Below are 25,202 nucleotides of genomic sequence, written 5' to 3'. Positions count from 1 at the left end.
GTGCCGTTCGAAGAATTCTTTCTTATTTCTGAGGTCACTCATTTTGTGCCCCCTGCCCCTGCCAGCTGCTATGGAGGGATTAAGTGACCCCATCATTCGTGGGGCCACAAGCTGTTTGGCATCTATTGGTCATTATACTACAACCATCATTCCAAGTCAGTTTACTGTCATTACCTGGAAAATCTGGTAACTGGAAGCCATAACACATTAAAAAAAAAAAAAAACTGAATTAAAAAGCGGGGGGAAAAGTGTATTTTCAACAATATGACTGGCACAAGAAACACATTTTTGTTTGTCAGAAAGGCAAGTAAATACTCAGCTTTCTCCTTAACAGTGTTCAGACCTTTACAGAAAAGCAACTCAAGACAGTCTTAGAGTCTTGTTATATAACATATGATATTAAGTTATGCCCAGTATGGTTAGTGGTCAGTCAAATCTGGTATGTAAAAGTAATGACATTAGGGAAGTTATGCTTAGACACAGTACAACAAACATTCATATAAAAAAAGTAAATTCCACATAAGTGAACTGTAGTTTTTCCCTTGATTTGACAACAAATGTTTTATATATTAAATTAATGGTAGTGTTTGCATTTCAATGTTCTGTGTCATGTATAAAATTAAAAGTGCCATTTTAAATCCACAGAAGTCACTTCCAGGATGATGCTGTGACATGACAATGTGCATGAATTTGCCCTAAATGGAGACACCTGAAACACTTATTTCCATAAGAAAAAAATGCTACAGTTTATGAAAAACATAAAACAAGAGAAATTTCCATTTTCAATATAAAACATTCACACTTATTTGTCCATCTGATAGCACTGATCAGACCAGGGAGCTAGGACAAAACCCTTGTGCATCAATGGAACTCCACGAAGGTTTCCAATGACCATAAGGCAGGGACTGGTGTAAGCCAATTAACTGGAGTGTATTTACATTAAAAACCTCCTTCAAACTTTCTGTAGCACACTGCATTATGGTAAAATGAGAGGTTGGTCACCCATTCTCTACTAGTAGGCCAGCCTGTGGTAGTTAAAAAAAAAAAATTTTTTTTAAAAACAAAGCAGAAGCTATTTAGAAAACACAATTCAAAGTAAACTAATTTTGTAACTGCTGACTTTAAACATACCCCACAGTGACTACCCCACGACGCACACGCGTGGAGCCCAACATCTCCCACGAGGACATGGCCTGGGCTAAGCACGTGAGTCCTGGGCAGCTGCCATCTTCCCCACCCCCATACCGGCTCCACCTGACTCAGGCATCCCCACACTTAACACATCTTTCATAAGTTAAAGATGCATTCAGAACAAGTCCAATTCCCATTTTGCTTAGTGTTTAGTTTGGAAATGCTTCTGATTTTAAGTCTTAAAAATGATTATTCGACTTCTACTGAACACACTGTATTTACTAACACTGCTCATCTCCTCCTCCTCCTCCACTTTCCGCAACATTCAGCTTCCCTACCAACACTTCTCTCATTCCTCCTTTCAGTCTTTCTCTTTCCTGGACTTTCTGCTACTTAATCTGCTTCCCAAGAACAAGTGAATCTGTTAACACGCAACTGGTCAGACTAGCTACCATCTGATCAATGACTTCCTGGTCTCATTGGCTCCACCCTGAAAGTAAGTGGGCCCTCTTTCTCTCCATCTACCTTCCCTCCCCAAGAAGCCCAGCTGCACTTGCTGCCCATCAGAGAGCCACATGCCTGAGAGTCCAAGGGTTATCCTTCACAAAGGGGTCTGACACATAACCTTCCTAAAGGTGCATTTCACACTCGGACAAGCCAATGAAGTATTTTTTTTTTTAAGTTCATCTCCCCTGCCCCAAAAAACTGATAGCATGTGCCATATCAGAAAAATCCTGGTCTTAGAGCAGATCAATATAGTTATTTGGTCATTTTACATATGCAATTTTTAAGGAGGATCAGGCTTCATTTTCTGTTGAAGAGTTTGTTACCATGGAGTCTGGTTTTCGAGTCATCCTATCCAGTTCTTCCTGAACATTTGTCAACACAGTCTTTTGTCCTTTAAAGAAAAAAAAAAAAAGCAGCAGTGATGAGAGCAGAAAAAAAAATTTTTTTAAGTAACATTTAAAATTATACAGATTTCCATAATCATTTTTGGTGATAATAACTCCAATAAGAATGAGGAAAGTCTTTTTTCATTGCAGTGGTTATAAGGAGACAGACTCTAATTCAGCCCTTCTTAATTCCAAATGCCACAGGTCTGGGCTCCCCGACTACATTACTGCCCCCTGCCTGGGGATGCCTTTGTGCCAAACACAAAGGCCTTTCTGAAAACCCTCTCACCCCTATGCACTCTCATCACCATCTTCCTAGAGGTGGTATCTGAGTTTCTGGCATGCAGCAAACGACTTTCTGTGCCTCAGACAGAACAGGTGTTTATGTTTTGTTACTAATTACAACTGACTCACATGGATATCCTGGAACACCGTATTTCAATAAGAATATAAGACTAAGGTTGGCCATTTCGATACAGCACAAAGTTGGTGCACATATTTTTTGTTGTTGAACACTAACGGGGGCCTAGGAGTGACCCCTATTTCCTCCCAGGGAGTACCAGTTTATAGCCTGGGCCAACAGATCAGACAGACTCTGAGTCTCCAAGAACTCCAGAGCACCTGAAGGCACAGGCTGACCTGACGATGGAGTGATTTCTTGAGGGTTTCCTTTGATTGGAAAACACCAATTAAGGAAAATACTGTATTAATATTCCTTATAGCCAATGGAAAATTAAAACCCTTTGGAAATGGCCTCAAGCTTTCTGGGAAAATTTGTAATTCCCAAGGAACCTGGTTCTTTTGTTTCAGAGACCTCCAAGACACAGACTTGCCCTATGTGCCCACACGGAAGAACAGATGGGTGGGCTGTCACAGAGATGTCTATGTGGGACAAGGGTGGGGAGCTTCATGGAGGAGAAAATGACGACCCTCCAGTGAGGCAGTGAGGGTTCACAGGCAGCGGACGGCAAGACTGGAGGCAGTAGAGTGAGCAAAATCCTTATAAAGCAACACAGGATATTACAGACTAAATAAAATGTCAGTGGTACACTCCAGACCATGACTTCCAACGGGCAGAACTTCTACACCCAGGCCATGTACTGGGTTGACCAAAAAGTTCGTTACGTAAGATGTTACAGAAAAACCTGAACGAACTTATTTTTTGCAGTACGCGGGCCTCTCACTGCCGTGGCCCCTCCCACTGCGGAGTACAGGCTCCGGACGCGCAGGCTCAGCGGCCATGGCTCACGGGCCCAGCCGCTCCGCGGCATGTGGGATCCTCCCGGACCAGGGCACGAACCCGTGTCCCCTGCATCGGCAGGCGGACTCTCAACCACTGCACCACCAGGGAAGCCCCCGAACGAACTTTTTGGCCAGCCTAATGTTTAGGATCTACCTCAACTCACCCAACAGTCAGTTCTTGAGAGCCTGAATATACATAAATCCCACCTTAAATGTACCAAGAAACACACATGGTAATAAGGTAATCCTACTGTAAAGTATACTGCTCAGTATAAGGTGGAAATCTGTTCAGAACATCAAGGGGTCTGCAGGTCAGTGAAAGCAGACACTCCTGTCCACCACCCAACCTTCCAGCACTCCCCGATCACAAGGGTCCTAAATCTTTGGGGGCCCTTCAGTACCTGACTTCTTGGCTGTGCCCTGTACCCCACCAGCACCAGGACTTCCAGGAGAGCCTGTTTTTTTACTCAACAGACTATTGAAGAAGCTGGCCAACACCCCTTCACTTGCTGCATTATCTAAGGAAACATTAAGAAAAAAAACATCACACAAACTGAATGACTCAATTAAACAGCAACAAACTATTTTTCAGCTTGGAATTATCCATTTGTGGTTATGATCCTCCTAGGATACTGAGCAGAGTCATTCACTATGATGCCTTATACATTGCCACTGCTAAGGCTGATTATGTGTTAGCATAATTAGTAAGTGGAAACCTGTTTAGATTTCCCACCTGTTCAGAGGCATAATAGATAACCTGTGCTCCACATCATCTCCCTGTCCATGAGGCAGTGTTTTTCAAAGTTTTATAAGCCCGTAACATTCCAAAGCTGCTGTGAAAAGCTCTCATTCAGAATAGAAGACAGTCATCGAACATGCAAGAATTAAATATAATTTTAGGATTTTACTGCAGCCAACATCTTGGGGTATTATTAAGTCACTGGGGTGAGGGCTACTTAAACCAGTAAGTAACTGAGCTTGACAAAACAAGTGACAATTCATAAATGGTAATAATATAAACCTAATAAGCAACAAAACTGAGAACTCAAATTATACATTTTAAAGTGACTTCTTATGCTGTATTCTTCTCTGAATATAGAGGCCTAACCAGGGTCTTAAACAAAGCCAGGTGCAAGGGCCACCAATTCCAACAAAGGAGCAGGCCTTGGTCTCTGCCAACCATGAACTCCCTCTCTCAGAAAGAGGAAGTGGAAAGCAGCCCTTCTTGGGAAAGAAAACAGCTCAGCTGCCTTGAGTCTCCACCTTCCAAACCCAGCTACTCAGCCCCTAAAGTAGGAATGAGGCCTAGGACTAAACCACTCTCCAAAGAGATAGGATACATACTTTTGATGTTTGGGTCCGGCTTCTTTACTGACGTGCCTGGGGAGGCACTAGGCACGCTGGCTGGCCCTCCCCGGCCCTGGGTTCTTGGAGAGCCAGAGGGTCCTCTTGCAGGGGATTCCTAAGTCCAAAACCAGCCCAAGTCACACACAGGCATAAAAATAACAGAAAGTACATATCCCAAAAATGAAGACAAGCTTCTGCAGGGTATTTGTCACAGTCTAGGGAGAAGGGTGGCAGGAATGGGAGTTTGTGCCCAGCTCAGTCCCTTTTTTAGATCCCAATTTCTCCTGAGAGAAGAGATACCAAGATAACAAAACCTGTTGACTCTAATTCCCAGAGCTGTATTACTTCATCAGACGTTTTCTGAGTTCCTACCATGTACCTGGCCCTGGGCTTTTAGGGGGACCAAATTCCCTCTGAATATACAAAAGCTCACACAAATGTAAGCTCTCACAAATAATGGTATAAAGTTTGAAGACATGACATTGGGCCTTGACCCTCTGTTTAGTTTAAGGTACTCACGGAGGCTCTCGTGGGTGTGGCTGGCTGCTTGGCAAGGAGTGACTGCAAAGAGAGGGACACACCGACCATTAACCAAGGCCTGCAGAGTGCACTGAAGGTCCGGAGAAACACTTCCAAGTATTCCACTAGAGGGCACCATTAACAACAACCAAGTCAGAGGTTCTACACTATAAATGCAAAATATTTAAATTGAGCAATTTGGTATACGGTGAACAAAAAATACTCCCAGTAACCAGTTTTGAAGCTAAAGCAGCAAGGAGAGCAGAAAAGGAGAAGCTGGCAATAAAAAACATCAACGGCCCCCTGCTGACCTGCCTGCATCATCAGGCAAACCCGTGATGTGTCTAACAACACTCTCAGTGAAACAGAAAGGTGGGACTGGGTCTGCATTCTGAACTGTCAGCTTGGGTTTACTCTCCTCACCTACAAAACGTGTATATCAGCTCACCTGCCTTCACGCACAGGGCTGTGTGGGGCTATGTGAACTAACGGAAGTGAGGTCAGGGCGTTTAGTAAACTGTCAACATGGGAAATACTATGCCAGAAAATCTACATTTGCAGACAGAACAGGTACTTAATGAGATACTAAGCCTATCATTGTAGGAGAATCTGCAAGGCAGGAAGGGTATCCTCTGAGGGGCCCCCTACCCTGTACCAATCTTAGAAATGGGAGAGAACAAGAACTGGTGGCAACCCCTTTGTCCCTGCAAGCTCTTTGTGATACCCCCACCTCATGCCAGGGTGGTGGTTTCATTCGTGAGAAGGCCTCTGCTCTGGCCTCACTGGTCTTCTTACCTGTTGCTTCATTAGGAACACCTGCTCATCCTCCGCTGCCAACTCTTTGTCGTGGACCAGCTGTGAAGTGAAGTGACACACTCATTCGTGGTCATAGACCAAGAACACCCCAAACTACTTGTCAAAATTCATGCTGAAAGGAGAATCTTGTGCTCAAGTCTCAACATGGGTTTGGGGAGTCCCTGCAGAGACTGAAGAGGTCAAGTCTTTCTAGCCTGGCAAAGACCCTGTTCCAAGACCAGCCTTGGCATATGGCCAAATGACATTTTTAAGTCTGGCAGGTTCTAAACAATACCTCCCAGATCCGGGTCTGCAGGCGATCACAGGAGCAAGTGGATTTACTCACAGTAATCCAGAGGCAGCAGTGGCAGTCCATCACACATGCTGTGCCACCCGGAGCCAATTACATAACACGATTTCATCTAAAGACTTTTTCTAAAAGGCCCTTGGATTATTTTTTTTTACCCCCCCAAATGGTTCAATGTGTGAGACTTGTTTCTTTATAAGTTTCTTTTCCCATGAAAAAACCCTACAACTACTTCTTTATTTTTTGGCAGGGAGGCCACGCTGCGCAGCTTGTGGGATCTTAGTTCCCCGACCAGGGATCGAACCCAGTCCCTCGGCAGTGAAAGCACAGAGTCCCAACCACTGGGCCGCTGGGGAATTCCCCACCTGCAACTCTTAAAGTGACTGATTTGGGTACCTTTCTCACAGGAGGTTTCACAATAAAGTCTTCATATGCATCTTCTGGCTTCACGGTTGTGAAATTTTCATGTAAAATAGCTATTTTCTTTTCATTGTCCCAGCCTGCAGGTCTAAAGGCAAAGACACAGAGACTGACTTGCTTTTCCTGGGACTGCCTTATGGAATACTCAGCACACTCTGGGTTAGAGAGGACTCCCAGCTGAGATCCTTTCCCACAAGTTCTGGTCTGCAGTTGCTGGGCCGGCTTGTAGCTTTTGGCAGACAAGCCAATATTCACTGCGAATGTAGTCCATCAGCTCAGCCTCACAGGTCCTGCTCCATACTGAGTTCATGAGGCCCAAGGCCTAAGGAGCCAGAGCGAGATCTTACTGACTATACATGCTGACCCACAGGAAGTGTTCAGAGCTTTTCCATAACTCTGCCGAGAAGAACAAGGACACAATGGGGCCCTGTTCTGACAGAGTGGAGAATACAGAGCAACACATAGGACATAGCTCAGGATAGGGCTGTTTCTCTGGGCTTTGGTATGAAGACACCCCTGTGAGCTGTTTCTCTGAGAACTCTTCTTTCTGACAACAGTTTTCTTATGGATTGGTTAATTTTACTGATGTGTGTATATGTACCCTGGAGCCAAGGGGAGTAGCAGGACCTGCACTATCCTGGGCCTCAAACCAGAGGGACACAAGGAGTTCTTGAGGATCCTATGTGGGAGCTGCCCAGCTTGACATTGCAGGGCAGGATGGCACCCAGGTTCCATTACGCTAAGCTGCAGCCTAGGGTAAGGAACAATTGTAAAATGCCCTACATGACAGTTTTATCTAGAAGCTCTAAAAGATGGCAACTGATCGTTCCCACAGGCTTCTCATTCTCTATCCAAATCCTGCTCCACAGCTCTAGAACCAAGAAGGTGCTTAGCCAGGGCTCCCCACCCCAATGGCTCCGACGACTTCACCGGCTCCCCAACAGGCAACTACCAACAGGACCAAAGGTGCAAAGGGACAGAGCATGACCAAGATACTGCCATGACTCGTGTCACCTTCAGAAGCTCTGAGCTTCTTCTCCACTCCAGACCAGCCCTGAACACATCCAGTCTCCCTGATCCTCCTTCTCCTCAGGATCACAAGTGATTTGGGCACTGACTGACTCCAAAAGCATACCACTCACTGAGAGCTTGTGGCTTTGGTGCTGGCCTGACTGCTCTAGACAACGATTCTCTAAAATCAGTCTAAGTCTCTATGTCTGCTGTCTGGGAAGAGCCCAAGTGAGGCTCTCCCTAAATGTTGAGGAGGCAGCCTATTCGGTCCCGAGAGCTCTCGGCTTTCACACCTTCAGTCTTCTCCCAGACTCTCCCGCTCTTCCACTCCTTCTGGCCTGCCTGGGACGCAGCACTCACCCTCCCAGCATCACTCCTCTGCTCGCCCTGCCACACTGCCTCTACTACCCCAGTACTGCCCTACCCCCCCCTCGCTGTGTGTGTCCCTTAAAGTGCCATGTGCAGGGACCACATCTCATTCATTTCTGCCCTCAGCATAGAACCTGGTCTCCGAGGAAGTGCTCAGTATTTGCTGAACGAACTGTAATTCTTTCTTAAGAGGATATCTAAGCCTAAAAACATGATACTAGCACAAGTCCTCTCAGAGACCACACCTTCAACATTTACTTATGCATGCACAACACCCACCATTCTCCACTGAGAGAATGACACGAATTAGGACTAACAGGTATCCAAGTCTCTGCCCAGGACAATCAGCCCCAGTGGCTCCTCAAATGTGAAACACCGGAAACACAACAGGCGTTCAGTACAGCCAAAGCCCAAGCTGATGCGGCGCGAGGGAGGGCGTAGGCAGTCATCCCTGCCAATGGATGCCAATAAACCAGATGCTTCAACAGAAAACGTCCAGGATCCTCAAAGTGCCAATTCCCTATACTGCGACTCCCTCACTCAGCCGGCATTCTACCAGAGTTGACAGTAAGTGGCAAAAATGTTTTAGCAACTTGCTCTCCATGAAGAAAGGCAGCACCCCTAACCTCACTCCACCCAGTTCCCTCAGACTGGAAGCAGAATGGCAAGTAATCTGGAAAAGAGCAGAGATGGAAAGGTGGGTGTATATATGCCCTATGAGGTCCAACTCCAAGCACGTTGCCCCAAGGTAGTAGAAAGCTGGCTGTATAAGAAAGAGACAGAGCCATCTTACTTGGAAGGATAAAATGTAAAGAGCAAATGTACCAGGAAGAGAAGCGTTTGAAAGCATCACCGATAAAGAACTCACATAAAAACTGCTTCCTTTTCCACAACTAAGGCAGGCGTGGTAAAGTGGAAACCATATGTTTTATGAACAATGTACTTATACAACAAGTCGAGGTTTTTCTCTTCCTTCACTGATGTGTAAATCAAGGCGGCTCCATCTAATCAATCTGCTTAAGGAAAACCAATTCACTGCAAGAGGAGACAAAAGCAAATACATACAAGCACAATCCTCAAAGTACTAGTCACAGGATACTCAGTTTTTGATCAACACACAATTAATATAAAGTGTTAAAATTTTAAGAACTAAAAAGGTAATAGTAGCAGAAGAAGCAGGTCAAAAGCATAAAGCATGTTGATGATAGCGGGCCACGTAGTTCATTTCTGAACATGTAAACTTGTCTTCTGACCCATCAGGTTGCGTCCCAAGCAGTCAACTTAATGGTTCTGAGGGTAGCCCAGGAAAACCCTCAGCATATCCAAGGTACACATATTCTTTCCTAGACAGATGCCCACATGTGATCAAGTTGGTCATTAAGCATATAAGAGTTGGGTACCTACATGTTATTGGCACCCTCCACTGAGCTGGACAAGCTTAAGAGCCCAAAGGAAGTAGTGGAACCCACCCTTACCCTCCCCCGCCCAGGATGTGGGATGATGGCACCAACTGCTATTGGATTTTTACAGAAACAACACTCAAAAGTCTGCTGACACAGCCTCTCTCTCACGGACAGCACAAAACATAAACATAAAGGAAACCCTGTAGCACCCAAAACACTATCATGTTGGGTAATTAACCTTTTCTATAAAAAAAGCAAAGTTTAAAAAGATTTTCAAGATATGATAAAAATAATTTGCAATAAAATTATCACATATCAGCTTTCTTCTTAATACAAAAGTCTACCAATGTACACCATTAAAAATAAAAAATAATCAAAAATAGGCACAAATTATTAAGTCTCAAATTCCAACACAGTAAACTTTTAGAAAGTAAAATGATGTATACCATGGGTCCCCAACCCCAGGTCCACAGACAGGTATTGGTCCTCGGCCTGTTAGGAACCGGGCCGCAAAGCAGGAGGTGAGCGGTGGGCGAGCGAACAAAGCTTCATCTGCCACTCCCCATCGCTCGCATTGCTGCCTAAACCCTCCCCCGCCCCCCGTGGTCCGTGGAAAAACTGTCTTCCACGAAACCGGTCCCTGGTGCCCAAAAGGTTGGGGACCACTGATGTATACAATTTCACCCTGGCAAAAAACTATTCTGGATTCAGGAAGTACTTTATCTCTTTGAAGAAGCCCCATTTGGAGGAAGCCTGGATTAGCACACATAGAGGGGAGCCTGTGCCCCTGGGCCCCAACACAGCACCCCAAGGATACACTGGAGGCAGAACCTCCGTAGGTGTGACTGGATGAAGTCAAAGTGCTCGTCCCTGTAATCATGCTCCTTCTCCAGGACACTCACCGCATCACACTGCAGGTACGACAGAAAGAGAAAGGAGTCATCTTTTTGCCTCTCTGCCTGCTAAGGATGGGAACACTGTCTTTATCAGTAATAAAGTATCATGGCTTCAAAGAAGGCAGCCATGGGACTTCCCTGGTGGTGCAGTGGTTAAGACTCCACGCTCCCAATGCAGGGGGCCCAGGTTCAATCCCATGAACATCCATGCTGCAGCTAAGAGTTCACATGCCACAACTAAGGAGCCCGCCAACCACAACTAAGATCCAGCACAACCAAAATAAATAAATAAATAAATTTTTAAAAAAAGAAGGCATCCACAGCCCAAAGTCCAAGTGTTAATTAAATAAATAGACAAGAGTGAAAAGCAACTGGTGATTCTTCTTTCATCCTGGGCCTCAGTTTCCACATCTATAAAGCAGGGATATGATGGCCCTGATCACCTCACAGTTGCTCTAAGAATCAAACAAGGTCACATCAGGAAACAGGCCCACTGGACATGGCTGTGCACTGCACACTCCACAGGGCTCCATTCTCACAGAATATGATGTGAATGGCACATGCTGCAGTTGGGCAATCTAGTGGCTCTGACTAGGATCAAAGAACTTTTGAAACCCCCCATTTTTTTGTTTGTTCTTTATTGGATTTTTTTTTTCTTAATGAATTTTATTTATTTATTTGCTGCACTGCCAAACCCAGCCAAGCGTACAATTCCCTGGCACACACCTTTGTGCACACCACCAACACTGGGATCCCCAGGTTATGAGTCAGCACGTTGTTACCAAGAGGCAGGGCAACATTTTCTTCATCAGGACCTGAGGTCAGAGGCCCTCTTCTCTGTGGGGAACCTTGACAACCTTCCTCAGGCTCAACATAGTCTTGAAAATCTTTCACAACTACAGGTGAAAAAGAAAAAGAAAATTACACACACACACACAATAAAAAATGCACATGCCAGCTTTAGAAAACTGAAGCAGGTAGTAATAAGCACAAAACATAAAGAGTTGTGACAAACTTCCTAACTGCATCTGACTTAACTGCAATATTAGGGATTTAGGGGTGGTGATACAAAATCCCAATTCTGACATTTTCAGTCAGTCTGAGCAGTATAACTTCAGAGCAGTAAAGATATTCCCCTGGTCATCTTTAATTGCATCTAACTCTTAACAATTAAACAGGTTTTTAAAAACTCCTAAGGCTTCAATAGTTCCTACTATGAAAAACAAAACAAAACACTTTTTTGGGGGCCATGCTGCAAGGCTTGCAGGATCTTAGTCCTGCTACCAGGGATTGAACCCAGGCCATGGCAGTGAAAGAGCCAAGTCCTAACCACTGGACCACCAGGGAATTCCCAACACTTTTCCTACATATTTTACATTTTCAAAATATTAGGATAGTTGAACTGTGTTACTTCAACAGACACGACCACTAGAATAGGTTACAACTTATAAAACTCCTCAGAGTTCTCATTAGAACCACCTGAATTACCAAGAACATGCTGTTTCCATACAGCTGAGGTGCGTCCGTGCTAAAGAGAGAGGCTGGACTTGCCAGCACCATCTGCATCTCCTCATCATCCTCACTCTTGTGGACTCAGTTTCATCTTTAGGAGATCCTGAGCCACATGTGTCACGGACCTATTCCTGCCTAACACAAGAAGGGGTGAGTGATATAACATCTAGTTCTTGGCACTATTTTGGCCATGGGTGCAACCCCACAGGAGGGCCTTCAAGCTGAGAGTGGTCCATGGTCTTGGTTAAGGCAAGTGAACACAAAGTCTACAGACCTGCACCTTTTCCTGAGAGCTTCAAGGTTACATGTCAGGCCAGAGAACAAGGACACGATGATTAAAGCTCCTGTGAGCCGGCAGCTCTACTATTCTACACACAACATGACTAAAGGACCAAAAGGACTTTTACTCTCATCCACAACATGCTCACTGAGAAAACACAGACAACTAGATTAAAGAGAATCTAGAGAAAAGTGCATGTACTCTTCTTCACCCACAGAACAGGTTTTAAATATTTTAAAACAGTGAGTCCTAATTTACAAAGACTTTAGGTTATTGTTATATAAGCTTCTGGAATTATCTGGGAGCACAATGTCTTTCATATAATACTGGGAAAAAACCACTGCCTAAACCCTAAAGCGCAGATATAATATTTCATCTCTACAACTTCTCTTTAATTAAGCTCATTCATATAATTTCATTGCCAATATAAATAATCTACTCATGGGACTTCCCTGGCAGTCCAGTGGTTAAGACTCCACGCTTCCAATGCAGGGGGCGCAGGTTCAATCCCTGGTCGGGGAACTAGGATCCTGCATGCCACGTGGCCAAAAACAAACAAAAAACACACAAAAACAATCTACTCAAGAGATTTTTTTTTTTTAACCATCAGTGCAGTTTATTTCTTCAGATTCAATAAATGAATACTCAAGAGATCTTTACTGCATTGCATTTTGGACAAAAACAGAGAAGGGTTTTCTGATGATTGTTGAAGGCTCTTAAGAAATCAAAGGCTCCCACATTTTCTCTTTTTTTTTTTTTAAATCTGCTTTACTTTAGCTTTATGGAGCCAAGACTGACATACAACAAACAGCGCAATGTTTAAAATGTAAATCTGATTTTTTTTTTTTTTCTTTTTGGCATGCCTCACGGCTTGCAGGATCTTAGTTCTCCGACAGGGATTGAATCCGGGCCACGGCAGTGACAGCCTGGAATCCTAACCACTAGGCCACCAGGGAACTCCCTAAATTTGGTATTTTTGACATATGAATACACCCATGAGTCAGTACCACAATCAAGACAGTGCATTTATCTATCACGCCCAGAAGTTTCCTTGTGCCTTTTGGTAATCTATCTTCCCCACCTCTCCTCAACACCATCCCTAACTCCAGGCAACCACTGATCTGCTTTTTTTAAAAATACAGATTAGTTTGCATTTTCTAGAGTTATAAATGTAATTTACATGTAATTACATTTACATATGTAATTACATTTATAATATAAATATAATTGAGAATATGTACTCTTTTTAGTCTTCCCACATTTTCTCTTTAAAAGCATTTTAACAAATCTTCAAGTCAATGAAAAATACAATGGCTTAACTGTCTGGGTAATATCTATAATTGCCTAAGGTCACGTGAGGCACTCAAACAGGCTTCCAAGACAGTGAGCATGGCAGAGCCTGGAGCAGGTTACAGGTAAGCTAAGTGACTGTGGGAAGGAAGGCAGGGGTGGGGCAGCTCCAGCAGTCTGCTCCACGAACCTCCACTACCCAGCATGCTGTATAAATTGTGCTGTATTCTACACAGGCCATGATATGAAAATGGTTGGGAAACCCTGGGCTAGGCTATTCATTCTCTGAAGGAATGACTTAATTACAGCTATCCAAAAACAGTAGGAAATGCACATGTGTTTTTAATAACTCAGCATTTTAGAAAATAAGTTGGAAGGCACAGCAAATATTCATAACAGAGGTGGTGAAAAGGAATGATAAAAACATAGTGAGGACTGCGTAATCTGGATAATAAAATGTGCATTTCCCTTAGGATACACACATACCACAGTATTAGCAGTTTCTCTCTAGGTGGTGGGATGGCCAGTATTTCACAGCAGGGGCCATCAGCCCACCAGGGGCTCCCCTTTAGCATCAGATGGGAGTGGCTATGGGAAGGAGACTGCAGAGCGCCGCCTCTTTCTCTTCTTTTCCCTCCTACCTCATTGATCACCCGTTAGTTCCACAGTTCTGAGAAGACCCAAGAGATTGCACCTAATCTTTTTCCTCTACTTGATAAGCAAGTGAAACCCCAGACACAAAGCAGGAAAGATAAGACTAACCTACAAACAAGCACCACCTTCTGGCAGCTTTAGGGGTTGTTCTGCCCTCTCCCTCAGACAAACCCTGCAGCCAAGCAGCTGCCACAGATTCAGGACCACTGAGGAACCTAATCCAGAAAGAGACTGGCTGGCCATGGAGCAGCTTTCCAAACTCAGCAGACTGGACACTGGTGTTGGATCAGAAAGCAGGTTGGGTGACAGCTCTTTGCTCATTCAATACAATACCTAGAGTCCAATTAATCTGGAAAGTGGGAGTCCTCTAAGCAAGAGGACGGCCAACCACTTTATTAAAATGTAACCTAAAACTAGCACTAACAAAGGCACTCCTTTAACGGGTAACAGAAAGGTGTGAGTACCATTCCAAACACCTCAGAGGAAAGGTGGTGAACACAAGAGAGGCTCTCAGAAGGTTAGCCAGAGCCATGAGGCACGGATGTGGTTCCAGCAATCACCAGCCGCCCTCCAGTGTCCTCTCCTCTTCCTCCTTACAACCAAACCGAGCACTGATACTTAGAACACACAGCCACACAGACTGCATTTCCTTAGGAAATGTCTCCTTAGGAAGACAGCAGGCACACACCCTTCAGCCCTTCTTTGCTTTTCCTCCATCCTGCTGCCTGCAACACAGATGTGAAAGCTGGAGCTCTGGTTGCCAAGAGGAAGAGAACCACACCCTAAAGATGACAAAGCAGTAAGCACAAAGGAGCCAGGGTCCTTGACTTGTCTTCCTCAAGATGCTTTCCAGGCCTGAACTACCTCTGGATTTCATTCACAGGAGAGAGAAATAAAACCCAGTCTTGTTTAGGCCACTGTTATTTTGGGTTTGTGTCACATGCAGCTCAATCTAATCCTAAGCAACACAAACATCAATGACTAAGACCACAAAATAAATTCAGTGTGTCATGGGAGCACAAGCTCCCCAGAAGCGGGCACCTTGTCTGCTGTATGTATCCCCAATGCCTTGAACAGATCTGGCACCAGGCAGACAGCCTCCCTGTCTGGGAAAGAAAAATATCCTTGGCTCAATCTCTTCCTTTTTTTCTGTTTTAACAAATCTTTACAAGGTTATAACTCTAGGAAAACAGGTTCAGAAACTGAAATCTCCTGTGCATTAACCCACTAGTCTGGGTACGATGGTAAATGCACAGTGAAAGGAGAACAGCTCTTCAGGCTCTGAACTATTCCCAGAAGTTGTCTTTAGGGTCTCTACTTCAGGGGAAAAATAGGCTTTATCTAGAAAGGTCAGTGTTTGAGGACAGATGCGCTGAGCTGCATAATAATCACTGCAGCATATGTGGGTGTCCCAGGAAACACACATGCACACAGCAAACTGAAGAATTCTATGTTAAACTCCCTGTTTTAGCTAATGTAGTCAGGAGCAAGTGAAGTTATGACAGGAAGACACACAGCAAGAAATCTGATTTGAAGAGCACATCAAAATTTCTGAATCCTTCTGCCAGTAAGTTTGAAGGTCCTGTGTGCCATGGTCCAGAAGCCCTCATTAATTCACTAAAGGGAATGATGTCATCCCGTGGAAATAAGCCAGGCTAAGCCAAGACTGCCCTGGCCAAGACAGCACTGCTGCTGCCACAGCTCCAGCCCCTGCCCCTCCCATTTCCCTGGCAAGTGAACAGAAGTTGATGTAACCGCACAGAAGCAACGAAAAGGAAAAAACAAGCTTCTGAACCACATTAAGGAAAAAAAAACAAAACAAAAAGAACTTCCTTTAAAGTTCTCTGTTCTCAAATGGGCTTGGATGCCCTGAGTCTTAAAATATCCTTTCATTTTAATGAAAAAAAAAAAAAAAAAAGAATTTCTGATTTCTAACTAAAATCATATTTGCTGTATCTCCAAAGGAACTAAGGTAGGAACTGAAAGATTTATCTTTTGTGGGTCTTCCTTTAAACTTGTCAACAAGAGGGTCCATAGGACCTCAATGGAAATACAGGGAAATGGACTCAAGCTGCAGAGATCCCAGTAAATCTCTACACCCACTGATACTAACTCAGCAGACCACGAGTTAACAGAACAGCAAAAAGGCTCACAGAACTGATCACATTTTGGGGGTGAGGGAAGAACCCTTATTATAAAAGAGAACCAATGAAAATAATATGGAATACTGATTTACTTTCTTCAACTGTGACAGCTGAGATAAAGACTGCTTTGAAGACTTTCTGACTACTGAATCTACAAAAGCAAATCTGAAATAAACGGTGCAAACAAAACACAAACACTCTGTAAGGGAAGCTTTGCAGCCTCTTGACACTGTGAAAAGGAAGGTGGCTGGAACCATCCAAAAAGACGAGTGAATTTTCCAATTAAGAAAATCCTGTTTTACTTACACTTCCGTTCCAGCTCCCTCATTTCTTCTGGTGGAATTTTCATTTTATCAATGTGCTCACGTAAAACACTAGCCCATTTCTGTAGAGATTCCATCATAGTCCAAGGCCTAGACATGTCTGCAACAAAAATCACCAGGGTCTCCGGCAAGAATTCAGCAGAAACTGCAAATTTCAGCAGACCTTTGTGATACAAGTCTCCATCCAGAATCCACACATTGCAGCGTGTGTGATCTAAGAAAAGAAGTGAAGCTAAGTTACTGACAATGACCATCAGCACAGCTGAAAGAGCCACACAAGGAAGAACTTAAAGGTGACAGCCACAGAATTCCACACAGAACAGAGACAGAAATCCTAACCAGAAAAGGGTCCAAGTGCTCAGTGGACAGCAACTCTTCATCAAGGTGCCTTGTGAACTGTCTAAACTATAAAATTTTTTAACAACCATAATATACTGTGTCCACATCCAAAAAGATTCCAGCAATGTCTGAGGAGTAAAGAGTGAAGGACATTTTAGCTTTCAATAAGAATCAAAAGATACTAATAGGGCTTCCCTGGTGGCGCAGTAGTTGAGAGTCCGCCTGCCGATGCAGGGGACATGGGTTCGTGCCCCAGTCCGGGGAGATCCCACATGCCGCGGAGCGGCTGGGCCCGTGAGCCATGGCCACTGACCTGCGCGTCGGGAGCCTGTGCTCCGCAACAGGAGAGGCCACAACAGTGAGAGGCCCGTGTACCGCAAAAAAAAAAAAAAAGATACTAATAAAAGCTACAAATGTTCCCTGGACGACTGTGCCATAGTCTAAATAATCCATTCTTCTAAGATATCAGCAATCTGTGAGGCAGCAAGCTGTGTCGAAGAGCCTATGGTTAAACAAGCTCTTCTTGTGTCAGGCACACTAAACAGCGTGCTCACATACTACAAAGGGTGCCAAAGAGACAGGACCTTTGTATTTAAATGCCAAGATAAACTCATTACTTATATAAACTGAGATATGAATTACGGGGTGCCTGATAATATTAAGGAACTACACTTATTTTTGATATGATAATGTTTTTTAAAATCCTAATCTTTTAGACATACATATGGAAGTAGTTACAGATAAAAAGATATAATGTCTGAAATTTGCTTTAATAATCCAATGTGGAGTGAAAAGAGAAGAGGGTGAGAGTACAGCTGAAATAAAATTGACCTAGAACTTTTAACCTGAAGGCAGGTGATAGATATATTGGGGTTCATCAAAATAGTCTATGCTTTTATGTAGTTTTGTTTTCCACAGTAAAGTTAAAAACATATACAGACAAATGTGCAAGTGCTGACATTTAATGAAGCATGTGATTCTAAAATTATATCTGGATGATCAAACTGTAGAAGATATTTCTCCAAATTAATAATATACTTTTAAAAAAATTTTAGACATCTTTTTGAGAATTTTTTTTAATAAAAGCACCATGAGGGAGAAATCCTACTATCAAAAATATCACTTCATTAACTTCTTCCCCAATAAACTGCAACTTACCCTTTAAAAACCTGTCTTCTGTTAGCTACCTTTTTTTGGGTACCATCAATTCACTAACATGCTGTGAAAAATTTTATATTCATGACTTTATTTCAACAGCACAACAAAGGTATCTACATCTAGCTATACTTTCAAAACTCTAATGCATTTCAGATAGCGGTTTTGACTTGGATTCTACAAATGCCTTCAAAAATACTGCACTGTTGGGACTTCCCTGTCGGTCCAGTGGTTAAGACTCTGTGCTCCCAACGCAGGGGACACGGGTTCGATCTCTGGTTGGGGAACTAAGCTCCTGCATGTTGCACGACGTGGCCAAAAAACAAACAAACAAACAAACAAACAAACTGTACCTGAAGTCTACAGATTTTAATGTCTGCCCCTCACCAGACATGGTTCTTTTTTTTAGCCTTTCTTCCCACCGCCCACTACATATAACTCACCCACGTGCATGGAGATTACACATACCACATGTGGCATTAAATGGATGCCCTCAACCCTTAAGGGGGAAGTCCTTTGACATGCCATGTCCTACCACAAAACAAGGACAAGCCAGAACCTATTTTCTCTACCTGGGTGATTGCCTGCAAAATGTATATTTATAACCTAGTCACACCACACAATAAAAAATACTGGGGCTAAAAGATGTTTAATTAACCACAGGTAAGGGCAACTCTTTCATCAAAGAGGAACTTGCAAGTAGGCAGCTTACAAAAATCCCATAAATGCAGAGATCTAAGTTTTTAAGGCAACCTTAAGGAATCTGAAATAAAAATTAACATGTATTTTAACTCAAAGGTAAGTGAATATAGTTACTTTGATGCTTGGCATGAAATATGTTTATGCCCCTTTGAAACAAGCAGCTATAGCAATGTCAGAGTATCTACACCATGTTTCATATACTTTCAAAAGGGTACTAGACCTACCACCTGTCTCAAGCACTCAGCTACACTTGACACATGCCACCTCTCATTCTGTCAACCTACAAATTGGTACCATTGCCCAATACTACAAATGAGGAAACTGAGGTGTAGAGTGGTTAAGTCAGTCACAACTAGTGACTACCGGAGTGGGTTCTGAACCAGTTCTGCCTGGCTCCAAAGCCCAAATTCCTTCCACAATAATCATCAAAGGGGCTTCCCTGGTGGCGCAGTGGTTGAGAGTCCGCCTGCCGATGCAGGGGACACGGGTTCGTGCCCCGGTCCGGGAAGATCCCACATGCTGCAGAGCGGCTGGGCCCGTGAGCCATGGCCGCTGAGCCTGCGCGTCCGGAGCCTGTGCTCCACAACGGGAGAGGCCACAACAGTGAGAGGCCTGCATACCGCAAAAAAAAAAAATCATCAAAGACAGGAAGCAAAACACTCAGACATATGAGGCCCTCTAGCCCAGCTCAGTGACCCCTGAGTCCCAACCCTACCTACACAAACTCCGGTGGGCCTAGGTGGGCACTGGAAAGCCTCTGCTCTCCTTACACAAGGAGAGCCCTTAGCACCAGGTCTACCTCCTACCTTTCTTTCACATCCTTCAGAGAATGTTCAGTATGGCAAAGGAAGCCGGGGAAGAAGGAGCAGGAATAAAATCTTGGGGTTCTAAGGTGACTACTAAGTTAAGATTAAAGGGTTTTTCCCCTCTATTTAAATGATTCTTGGAGCTCGAAGAATTAAGGTGCAAGGAAGGACCTGGGTTCAGCTTCTTCATTTTAGCAATAAGGAAATGGGGGACCAGAGGTGGTGGGATTTGCCCCCTTATATAATCACCCCTACATCATGGTCCTTACTGTACAAATGGGTAAACGCAATTTGAAGAAAGTAATTTAATGAAGATATTTCATCCTTAGGTTACACGGTAACTTTTCTACAAATAAAAAAAGCTAGGCATTAATTATTATTTACTTTAGAGCCATTCAAGACCTAACACAAAGCCTAAAAGTTTACAAAGGAGGTATTACTGACTAGTGGTAACCAAAAACCATTATTCCAATCCAACTCATAATCGTACTTATCACAATTTAAAATGATATCTAATCCTTATAATAGAGCTTACCATGCACTTTTTTTTTTTTTTTTTACCATGCACTTTTAACCATCCCAATTACCCAGAAGGTAGAAAACGATTATTATCCACGTTCTAGACATGAGAAATTAAGAGAACATTATTACCTCTGGGCCTCTATTCTCTCCACTGGGGGAAAAAACAAAACAAAAACCCACAAGCAATCAGCATTTCTACACTGTCACAAAAAGACTCAAGACTCTCTTGTGAATATCTGTTAAGCTTTTATACTCTAAACCACATCAATTTCAGATTATCCACTAAAACCATGCAGAGTAACAATGGTGCCCAGATCAGTCTGCCAAGTGTTTCTCTCATAGAAAAGTCCAAAGCACTTAAAAACTTCTTAGTTTCTTTTTTTTAAATTAAATTTTATCTGTCTATCTATCTATCTATCTATCTATCTATGGCCCTGTTGGGTCTTCATTGCTGCGCGCGGGCTTTCTCTAGTTGTGGCGAGCAGGCGGCTGCTCTTCGTTGCGGTGCACTGGCTTCTCATTGCGGTGGCTTCTCCTGTTGCAGAGCACGGGCTTTAGAGGCTCAGGCTTCAGTAGTTGTGGCGCACGGGCTTAGTTGCTCCGCGGCATGTGGGAGCTTCCCGGACCAGGGCTCGAACCCGTGTCCCCTGCGTTGGCAGGTGGATTCTTAACCACTGAGCCACCAGGGAAGTCCAAAAACTTCTCAGTTTCTTACTTTTATGTGCATTTGAAACTTTGCCCTCAGTCTCTCCTTTTAAGTAAGGGCTACCCAGAGCAGCAGGTAACAGGGCCATTCCCCATTTTGCTAACATACTCTGTAAAGAAAAATAGGTAAAGTCCTACAAAGAGATACACTTCATCTATTCCCCTGCGACTAATTCTCTTAGACCTAAAGAGAAAATTGAGAATGCCTGGGCATGTTGCAGGAGTGGCAACCGAGGAGTCAGAGACTTGCATGGATCAATGCTTCACTCACCATCTCGGTCCTCGTCGTGGACACTGAGGTAGAGATACTCTAGGCCTCTTCCTTTTTTGCCATGCTCAGCTCCTTGAAGTTTAGTCATGAGGGTTGTTTTACCAGAACCATCTTCACCTATAAGTGATGCACGTAAGAAGACAAAGCGTACCACTTATTCTAGGCAAGGATGGGGAGTCTGGACATTCACACAAGGAACTTTCATGTAGAGCTTGCTATTGAGGTCTCACCTGTATTCATAAACAAAGCAGGACCTGCTGTAAGAGTGGTCAGGGTGGGGAGAGGTGATAAAGGCGGCAATTTCCAAGATCTAAAATGACAATCTACTGCAGTCATCCTTACCTCACAAGGAAAGGAAGAAGGCAGGCCCGCAGGCCCTACCTATAATTTATAAGACACGCATCTGGAAAAGTGAAAGTAAAAGGTGGGGCTAGTTTCTCACAAAATAAACTTTTACCACAAGGAAAGCAAGAAATCTTCAGAATATAATTAACCTTAAAGCCTACGGACTCTGAACTGAAACAGTCTGATCCTGCCTCATAATCATAAAGAATGAAGCTGTTATTCACCTTTGATTTTAGTACATTTCTTTCATAAGCACCCTGAAGGCTAGGAAACTATGGGCTATGAAAATAATTACAGACCTAAGCAAAACTCTTAAGCACTATTTTCGTAATTACCAAGCGACTCCTCATCCCCCTCTACCCAGCTAACAACTCTCCCTCCCCACAAAAGAAACCTTAAACATCAGAAAGAGCCACCACCAAAAAACACTACTAAGCACCCCTGGGATTTAGTAATATGGAATTACAGAACATGAGAACTGAAAGGCATCCCACAGGTCAAAGTCCTCCTTTCCACCCTCAATGCCACTACCTTACTCAGGCCCTCCACGTCCCATGTGGACATGGTGAGCACTCAGCCTGACTTCAGTACCTGCTCATTTTGAGCCACCTGCCACTCTGCTGCCAGCATCCCCTTTCTAAACACAGATCTGGTGCCCTCGATCCCCCAGTTCGCAAAGACCTCTAAGGGTCTTCTGTTCTCTGTTGCAGTGGTCATCAACTAAAGACCAGCCACTCCCCTCAAAAACAGTGGGAAAACCACCCTCACAGTGATTCCCGTGAGAATCAGAGGACGGAGGTAAAATAAAAGGCCCTTGAGAATTGGGTGCCTTCAGGAAAAAGCATCGACTCTTCAGCCTTCCCCCCATCTGCCTCAAACTTACCTCATCAGACACGTTCCACAAGGAGGCTGTGGTGGCTTCCAACACCCCCCCCCCGCCTTGTCACCTCTGTGTTCCTGCAAACACGAACCCTCTGGGCCCCTGCACGTTAACACCTACCCTTCAAAACACCTAACTCCAAACAACATCAAGCCATATGACGTGCCCCCAATCATCTGTCTATACCCAACATGGTGTAGTGCAATCACCAACACATCTATCTCTGTCTCACTAAACTGACATTCTTGTGTAGTGTCTGAGGGGTGTCTGTGCTGTCTCAGCGCCCAACCGACAGTAAACGACCCACTCAACAAATGGCTCTCCTGTATGAATGAACCCAGCCAAACTCCCTTACTTGTATGAGGAAAGGAGACCACAGACGCTGAGGGCCTAACCCAGGTAACCCAGCAGTGAAGGCTAAAATAATGTAGGAAAAGTCCCCGGGGAGGACTCCAAGGCCTGCTGTCCTTTGCAGCGCCCCTCCCACCATGCACCGCTCATCAAGATAGAGAAATGGCTCCTGTGGCATCTCCCCACAGCCCGACGACCCCCAGTCACCTCGTTCGCCCGCCTCCTCCGCTAACCTTATCTACTCCCTCCCCTCTCTACGCCCGCAGTTCGGTGAACTTCGTGGCTATGAGCGCAGGAAGTCAGGGACATTTAAAGCAAAGCTGATGTTGCGGCCAAAAGACTAAGGAATGTGCCGACGAGCACTTGCCAGCATCCCTGGGCTCTCGAAAAGGGGCAACGTCCTGACCTCGGCCGTGGTGGACTTGGCCACTCTCAGGCTGTCCAGCCAGGGTCTCCAGGCCCTTCCGGGCAGGCGGCAGGGGAGAGGAAGGCTGGCACCAGTGAGAAGGCGCCCGCCTCGCCCACCCCAGCTCCCCGGGCAACGCCCCGCCACCGGCGCTCACCGAAAACCAGGATGTTCTTGCCGGACGGCAGCTTGGACCTGGCGCGGGTGGACACCTCGCTCAGGATCGAGGACCTGTGGGGACAATGGCACAGCGGTCGGCCCCGGGGCCAGCCTGAACCTGACTGGCCCGCGACGGCCCGTTAGTCTGTCCGACAGTCCGGCCCGGCCCGGCCAGCCCAGCCCGGCCGCCTCGCGGTCTCACCATAGGCTCTGGCCCTCCTCCTCCTCAGTGGTCAGGTCGCCGGCGGCCGCCACCGCGGGCCCGTTAGGGCCCAGCAGCAGCTTCTTCTCCACCCCCACCGGCGCCATCTTGCCAACTGCAGCCACAAAGAGGGCCCTCCCCCGGGCCCGCCGAGGACCCGCGAGGACCCCGCCGGCCCGCCCGCGCCTGCCGCGCCCCCACCTGCCCGCCCCGCAGGGTCCGCGCCGCCCGCCGCGCTCCACCGGGCTTGCGATGTCCTCGGGCTCCCGCAGGGTCGTGAGGGCAACTTGGTGGCGGGAGGTGGGCGGCGGTCAGGCGGCCGCCGGGGCAGCCCTGCTCGGGGAGGCGGCGGCGCGAGCGGGAGCCACCCGGGTGGAGGGCGCGCTAGCGGCCTCTGCCGGTCGAGGGGCGCAAAGACACCCGTTCCCGGTCCTCCGTCAGCTGGCTGCTCCAGCTGCGCCGTCTGGGGCCGAGGCAATCGACGGACTGCAGCGAAAAGCTCAGGCCTTGGAATGAGTTCAGTACAGGATATCTCACTGAATCTTATCTAACTCTTTTACAGGTGAGGAACCTGAAGCTCAGAAATCTTGAGAAACCTGACCAAGGACCCAGTGCTTTCTGGCTATCTTCTGATAGCATCCCGGTACTTCCAATTTTATCGATCTTAACCTATTCTATCATGAACTTTGCTTAATCCTAATCGAACCACGAATTGAAAGACCGGCCTTAAACTAGACCCCCAAATCCTCACAAATATGCTGCTTTTCACCTCCTCCTTCCTTGACCCTATTAAGACCACGAGGTAGTGATCTTTACTGTAGTGAGTAATTCGCTTGATTTTACTTATTAACAGGTGTTTGGTTTTTTTTTAATGATATTTTCTGGGAGCCAGCATTTGACACCAGAAATAGGAGGCTTTAATTTCCTTTCTTCAGGAAAAAAGAAAGAAAAAGAGAAAGGAAGGAAGGGAGGGAGGGAAAGAAAGGAAGGAAGGAAGGAAGGAAGGAAGAAAGAAAGAGATATGAAGGGGAAAGGGACAGGGGAGAGAAGGGGAAGGAAGAGGGTAATGGAAGAAAAGGAAAGAAAAAATACACTTCACCTATCGAGTTTCACTTTAGGTCTGGCTGCTACCTGAGGGCTCTTGCTAGCCTCTGCGGAAGCAAAGGCATTTTACAAGGCATTTCTAAATATCACAAGAAAGTAGGATATGTCAGAAAAGCAACCATGCATGTGGGATTCAGATGAGTAGGATTCTGATCCTGGCTCTGCCAGAATTTTGGCAGCATGAATTACAGATCCAACAAATGGGCATATCATCTGCCAACCTGAATGTAAGGTTCAAACAAGACAATGGGAGTGAAAACCTATTAAGAATTATACCCTGGAAGTCTAGGAAGAGCAGGAAAAGTGCTGTAAGTCATAAAAAGGTAAGCAGTGTCTGAATTTTCACAGGACAAAAGATGGAGTTGAAAACTACAGGCCAGTGCACTTCATCAGCCCTAGGTGAAATTCTCTGATGTGACCAGTTGGAAAAGGAAAAGATAGCACCAGATTTACACAATTTCTATTTTGCAGAAATAGCAGGTAGGAGGATGCTGCAGACCTGGAAAATTCAGATTTCAACGGGGCATTTGCCAATGCACATCATAGACAAGAAAGTGAAATGTAGGCTGGATGATAGTGTTGAGGCTTGTTAAAGACCAGGCCCAGAGGGGGCTGATGAGCAAGGACCACCAGAGGAGGCTGCTAGGGACCCGCCCCAATCTGCCCTGACCCAGCCAATTCAGGGTGCCATCCATGACTTGGATGAGAATGCAGCAGCA

The 25,202-nt window shown here is 45.2% G+C and overlaps 1 protein-coding gene across 1 annotated transcript; it reads right to left on the bottom strand.

Moving 5' to 3' along the window:
• Positions 1–1,902: 1,902 nt before the first annotated feature.
• On the bottom strand, positions 1,903–23,486 carry DYNC1LI2 (dynein cytoplasmic 1 light intermediate chain 2; the record flags this gene model as incomplete). The annotated part of the gene is made up of 13 exons (XM_079723885.1): positions 1,903–2,029; positions 3,668–3,784; positions 4,611–4,728; positions 5,133–5,174; positions 5,928–5,987; positions 6,631–6,742; positions 8,903–9,038; positions 10,255–10,348; positions 11,060–11,229; positions 16,520–16,750; positions 21,037–21,153; positions 23,176–23,249; positions 23,380–23,486. 13 exons carry the CDS (start codon positions 23,484–23,486, stop codon positions 1,929–1,931), a joined length of 1,479 nt encoding a protein of 492 aa, XP_079580011.1. The 3' UTR covers positions 1,903–1,928.
• Positions 23,487–25,202: the final 1,716 nt, after the last annotated feature.

This window comes from Hyperoodon ampullatus (assembly GCF_949752795.1).
Source record: "Hyperoodon ampullatus genome assembly, chromosome: 18".
Classification (NCBI taxonomy): Eukaryota; Metazoa; Chordata; class Mammalia; order Artiodactyla; family Ziphiidae; genus Hyperoodon; species Hyperoodon ampullatus.
Note: the sequence above shows the minus strand (reverse complement) of the source record. Positions and strands in the feature narration are given on the sequence as shown.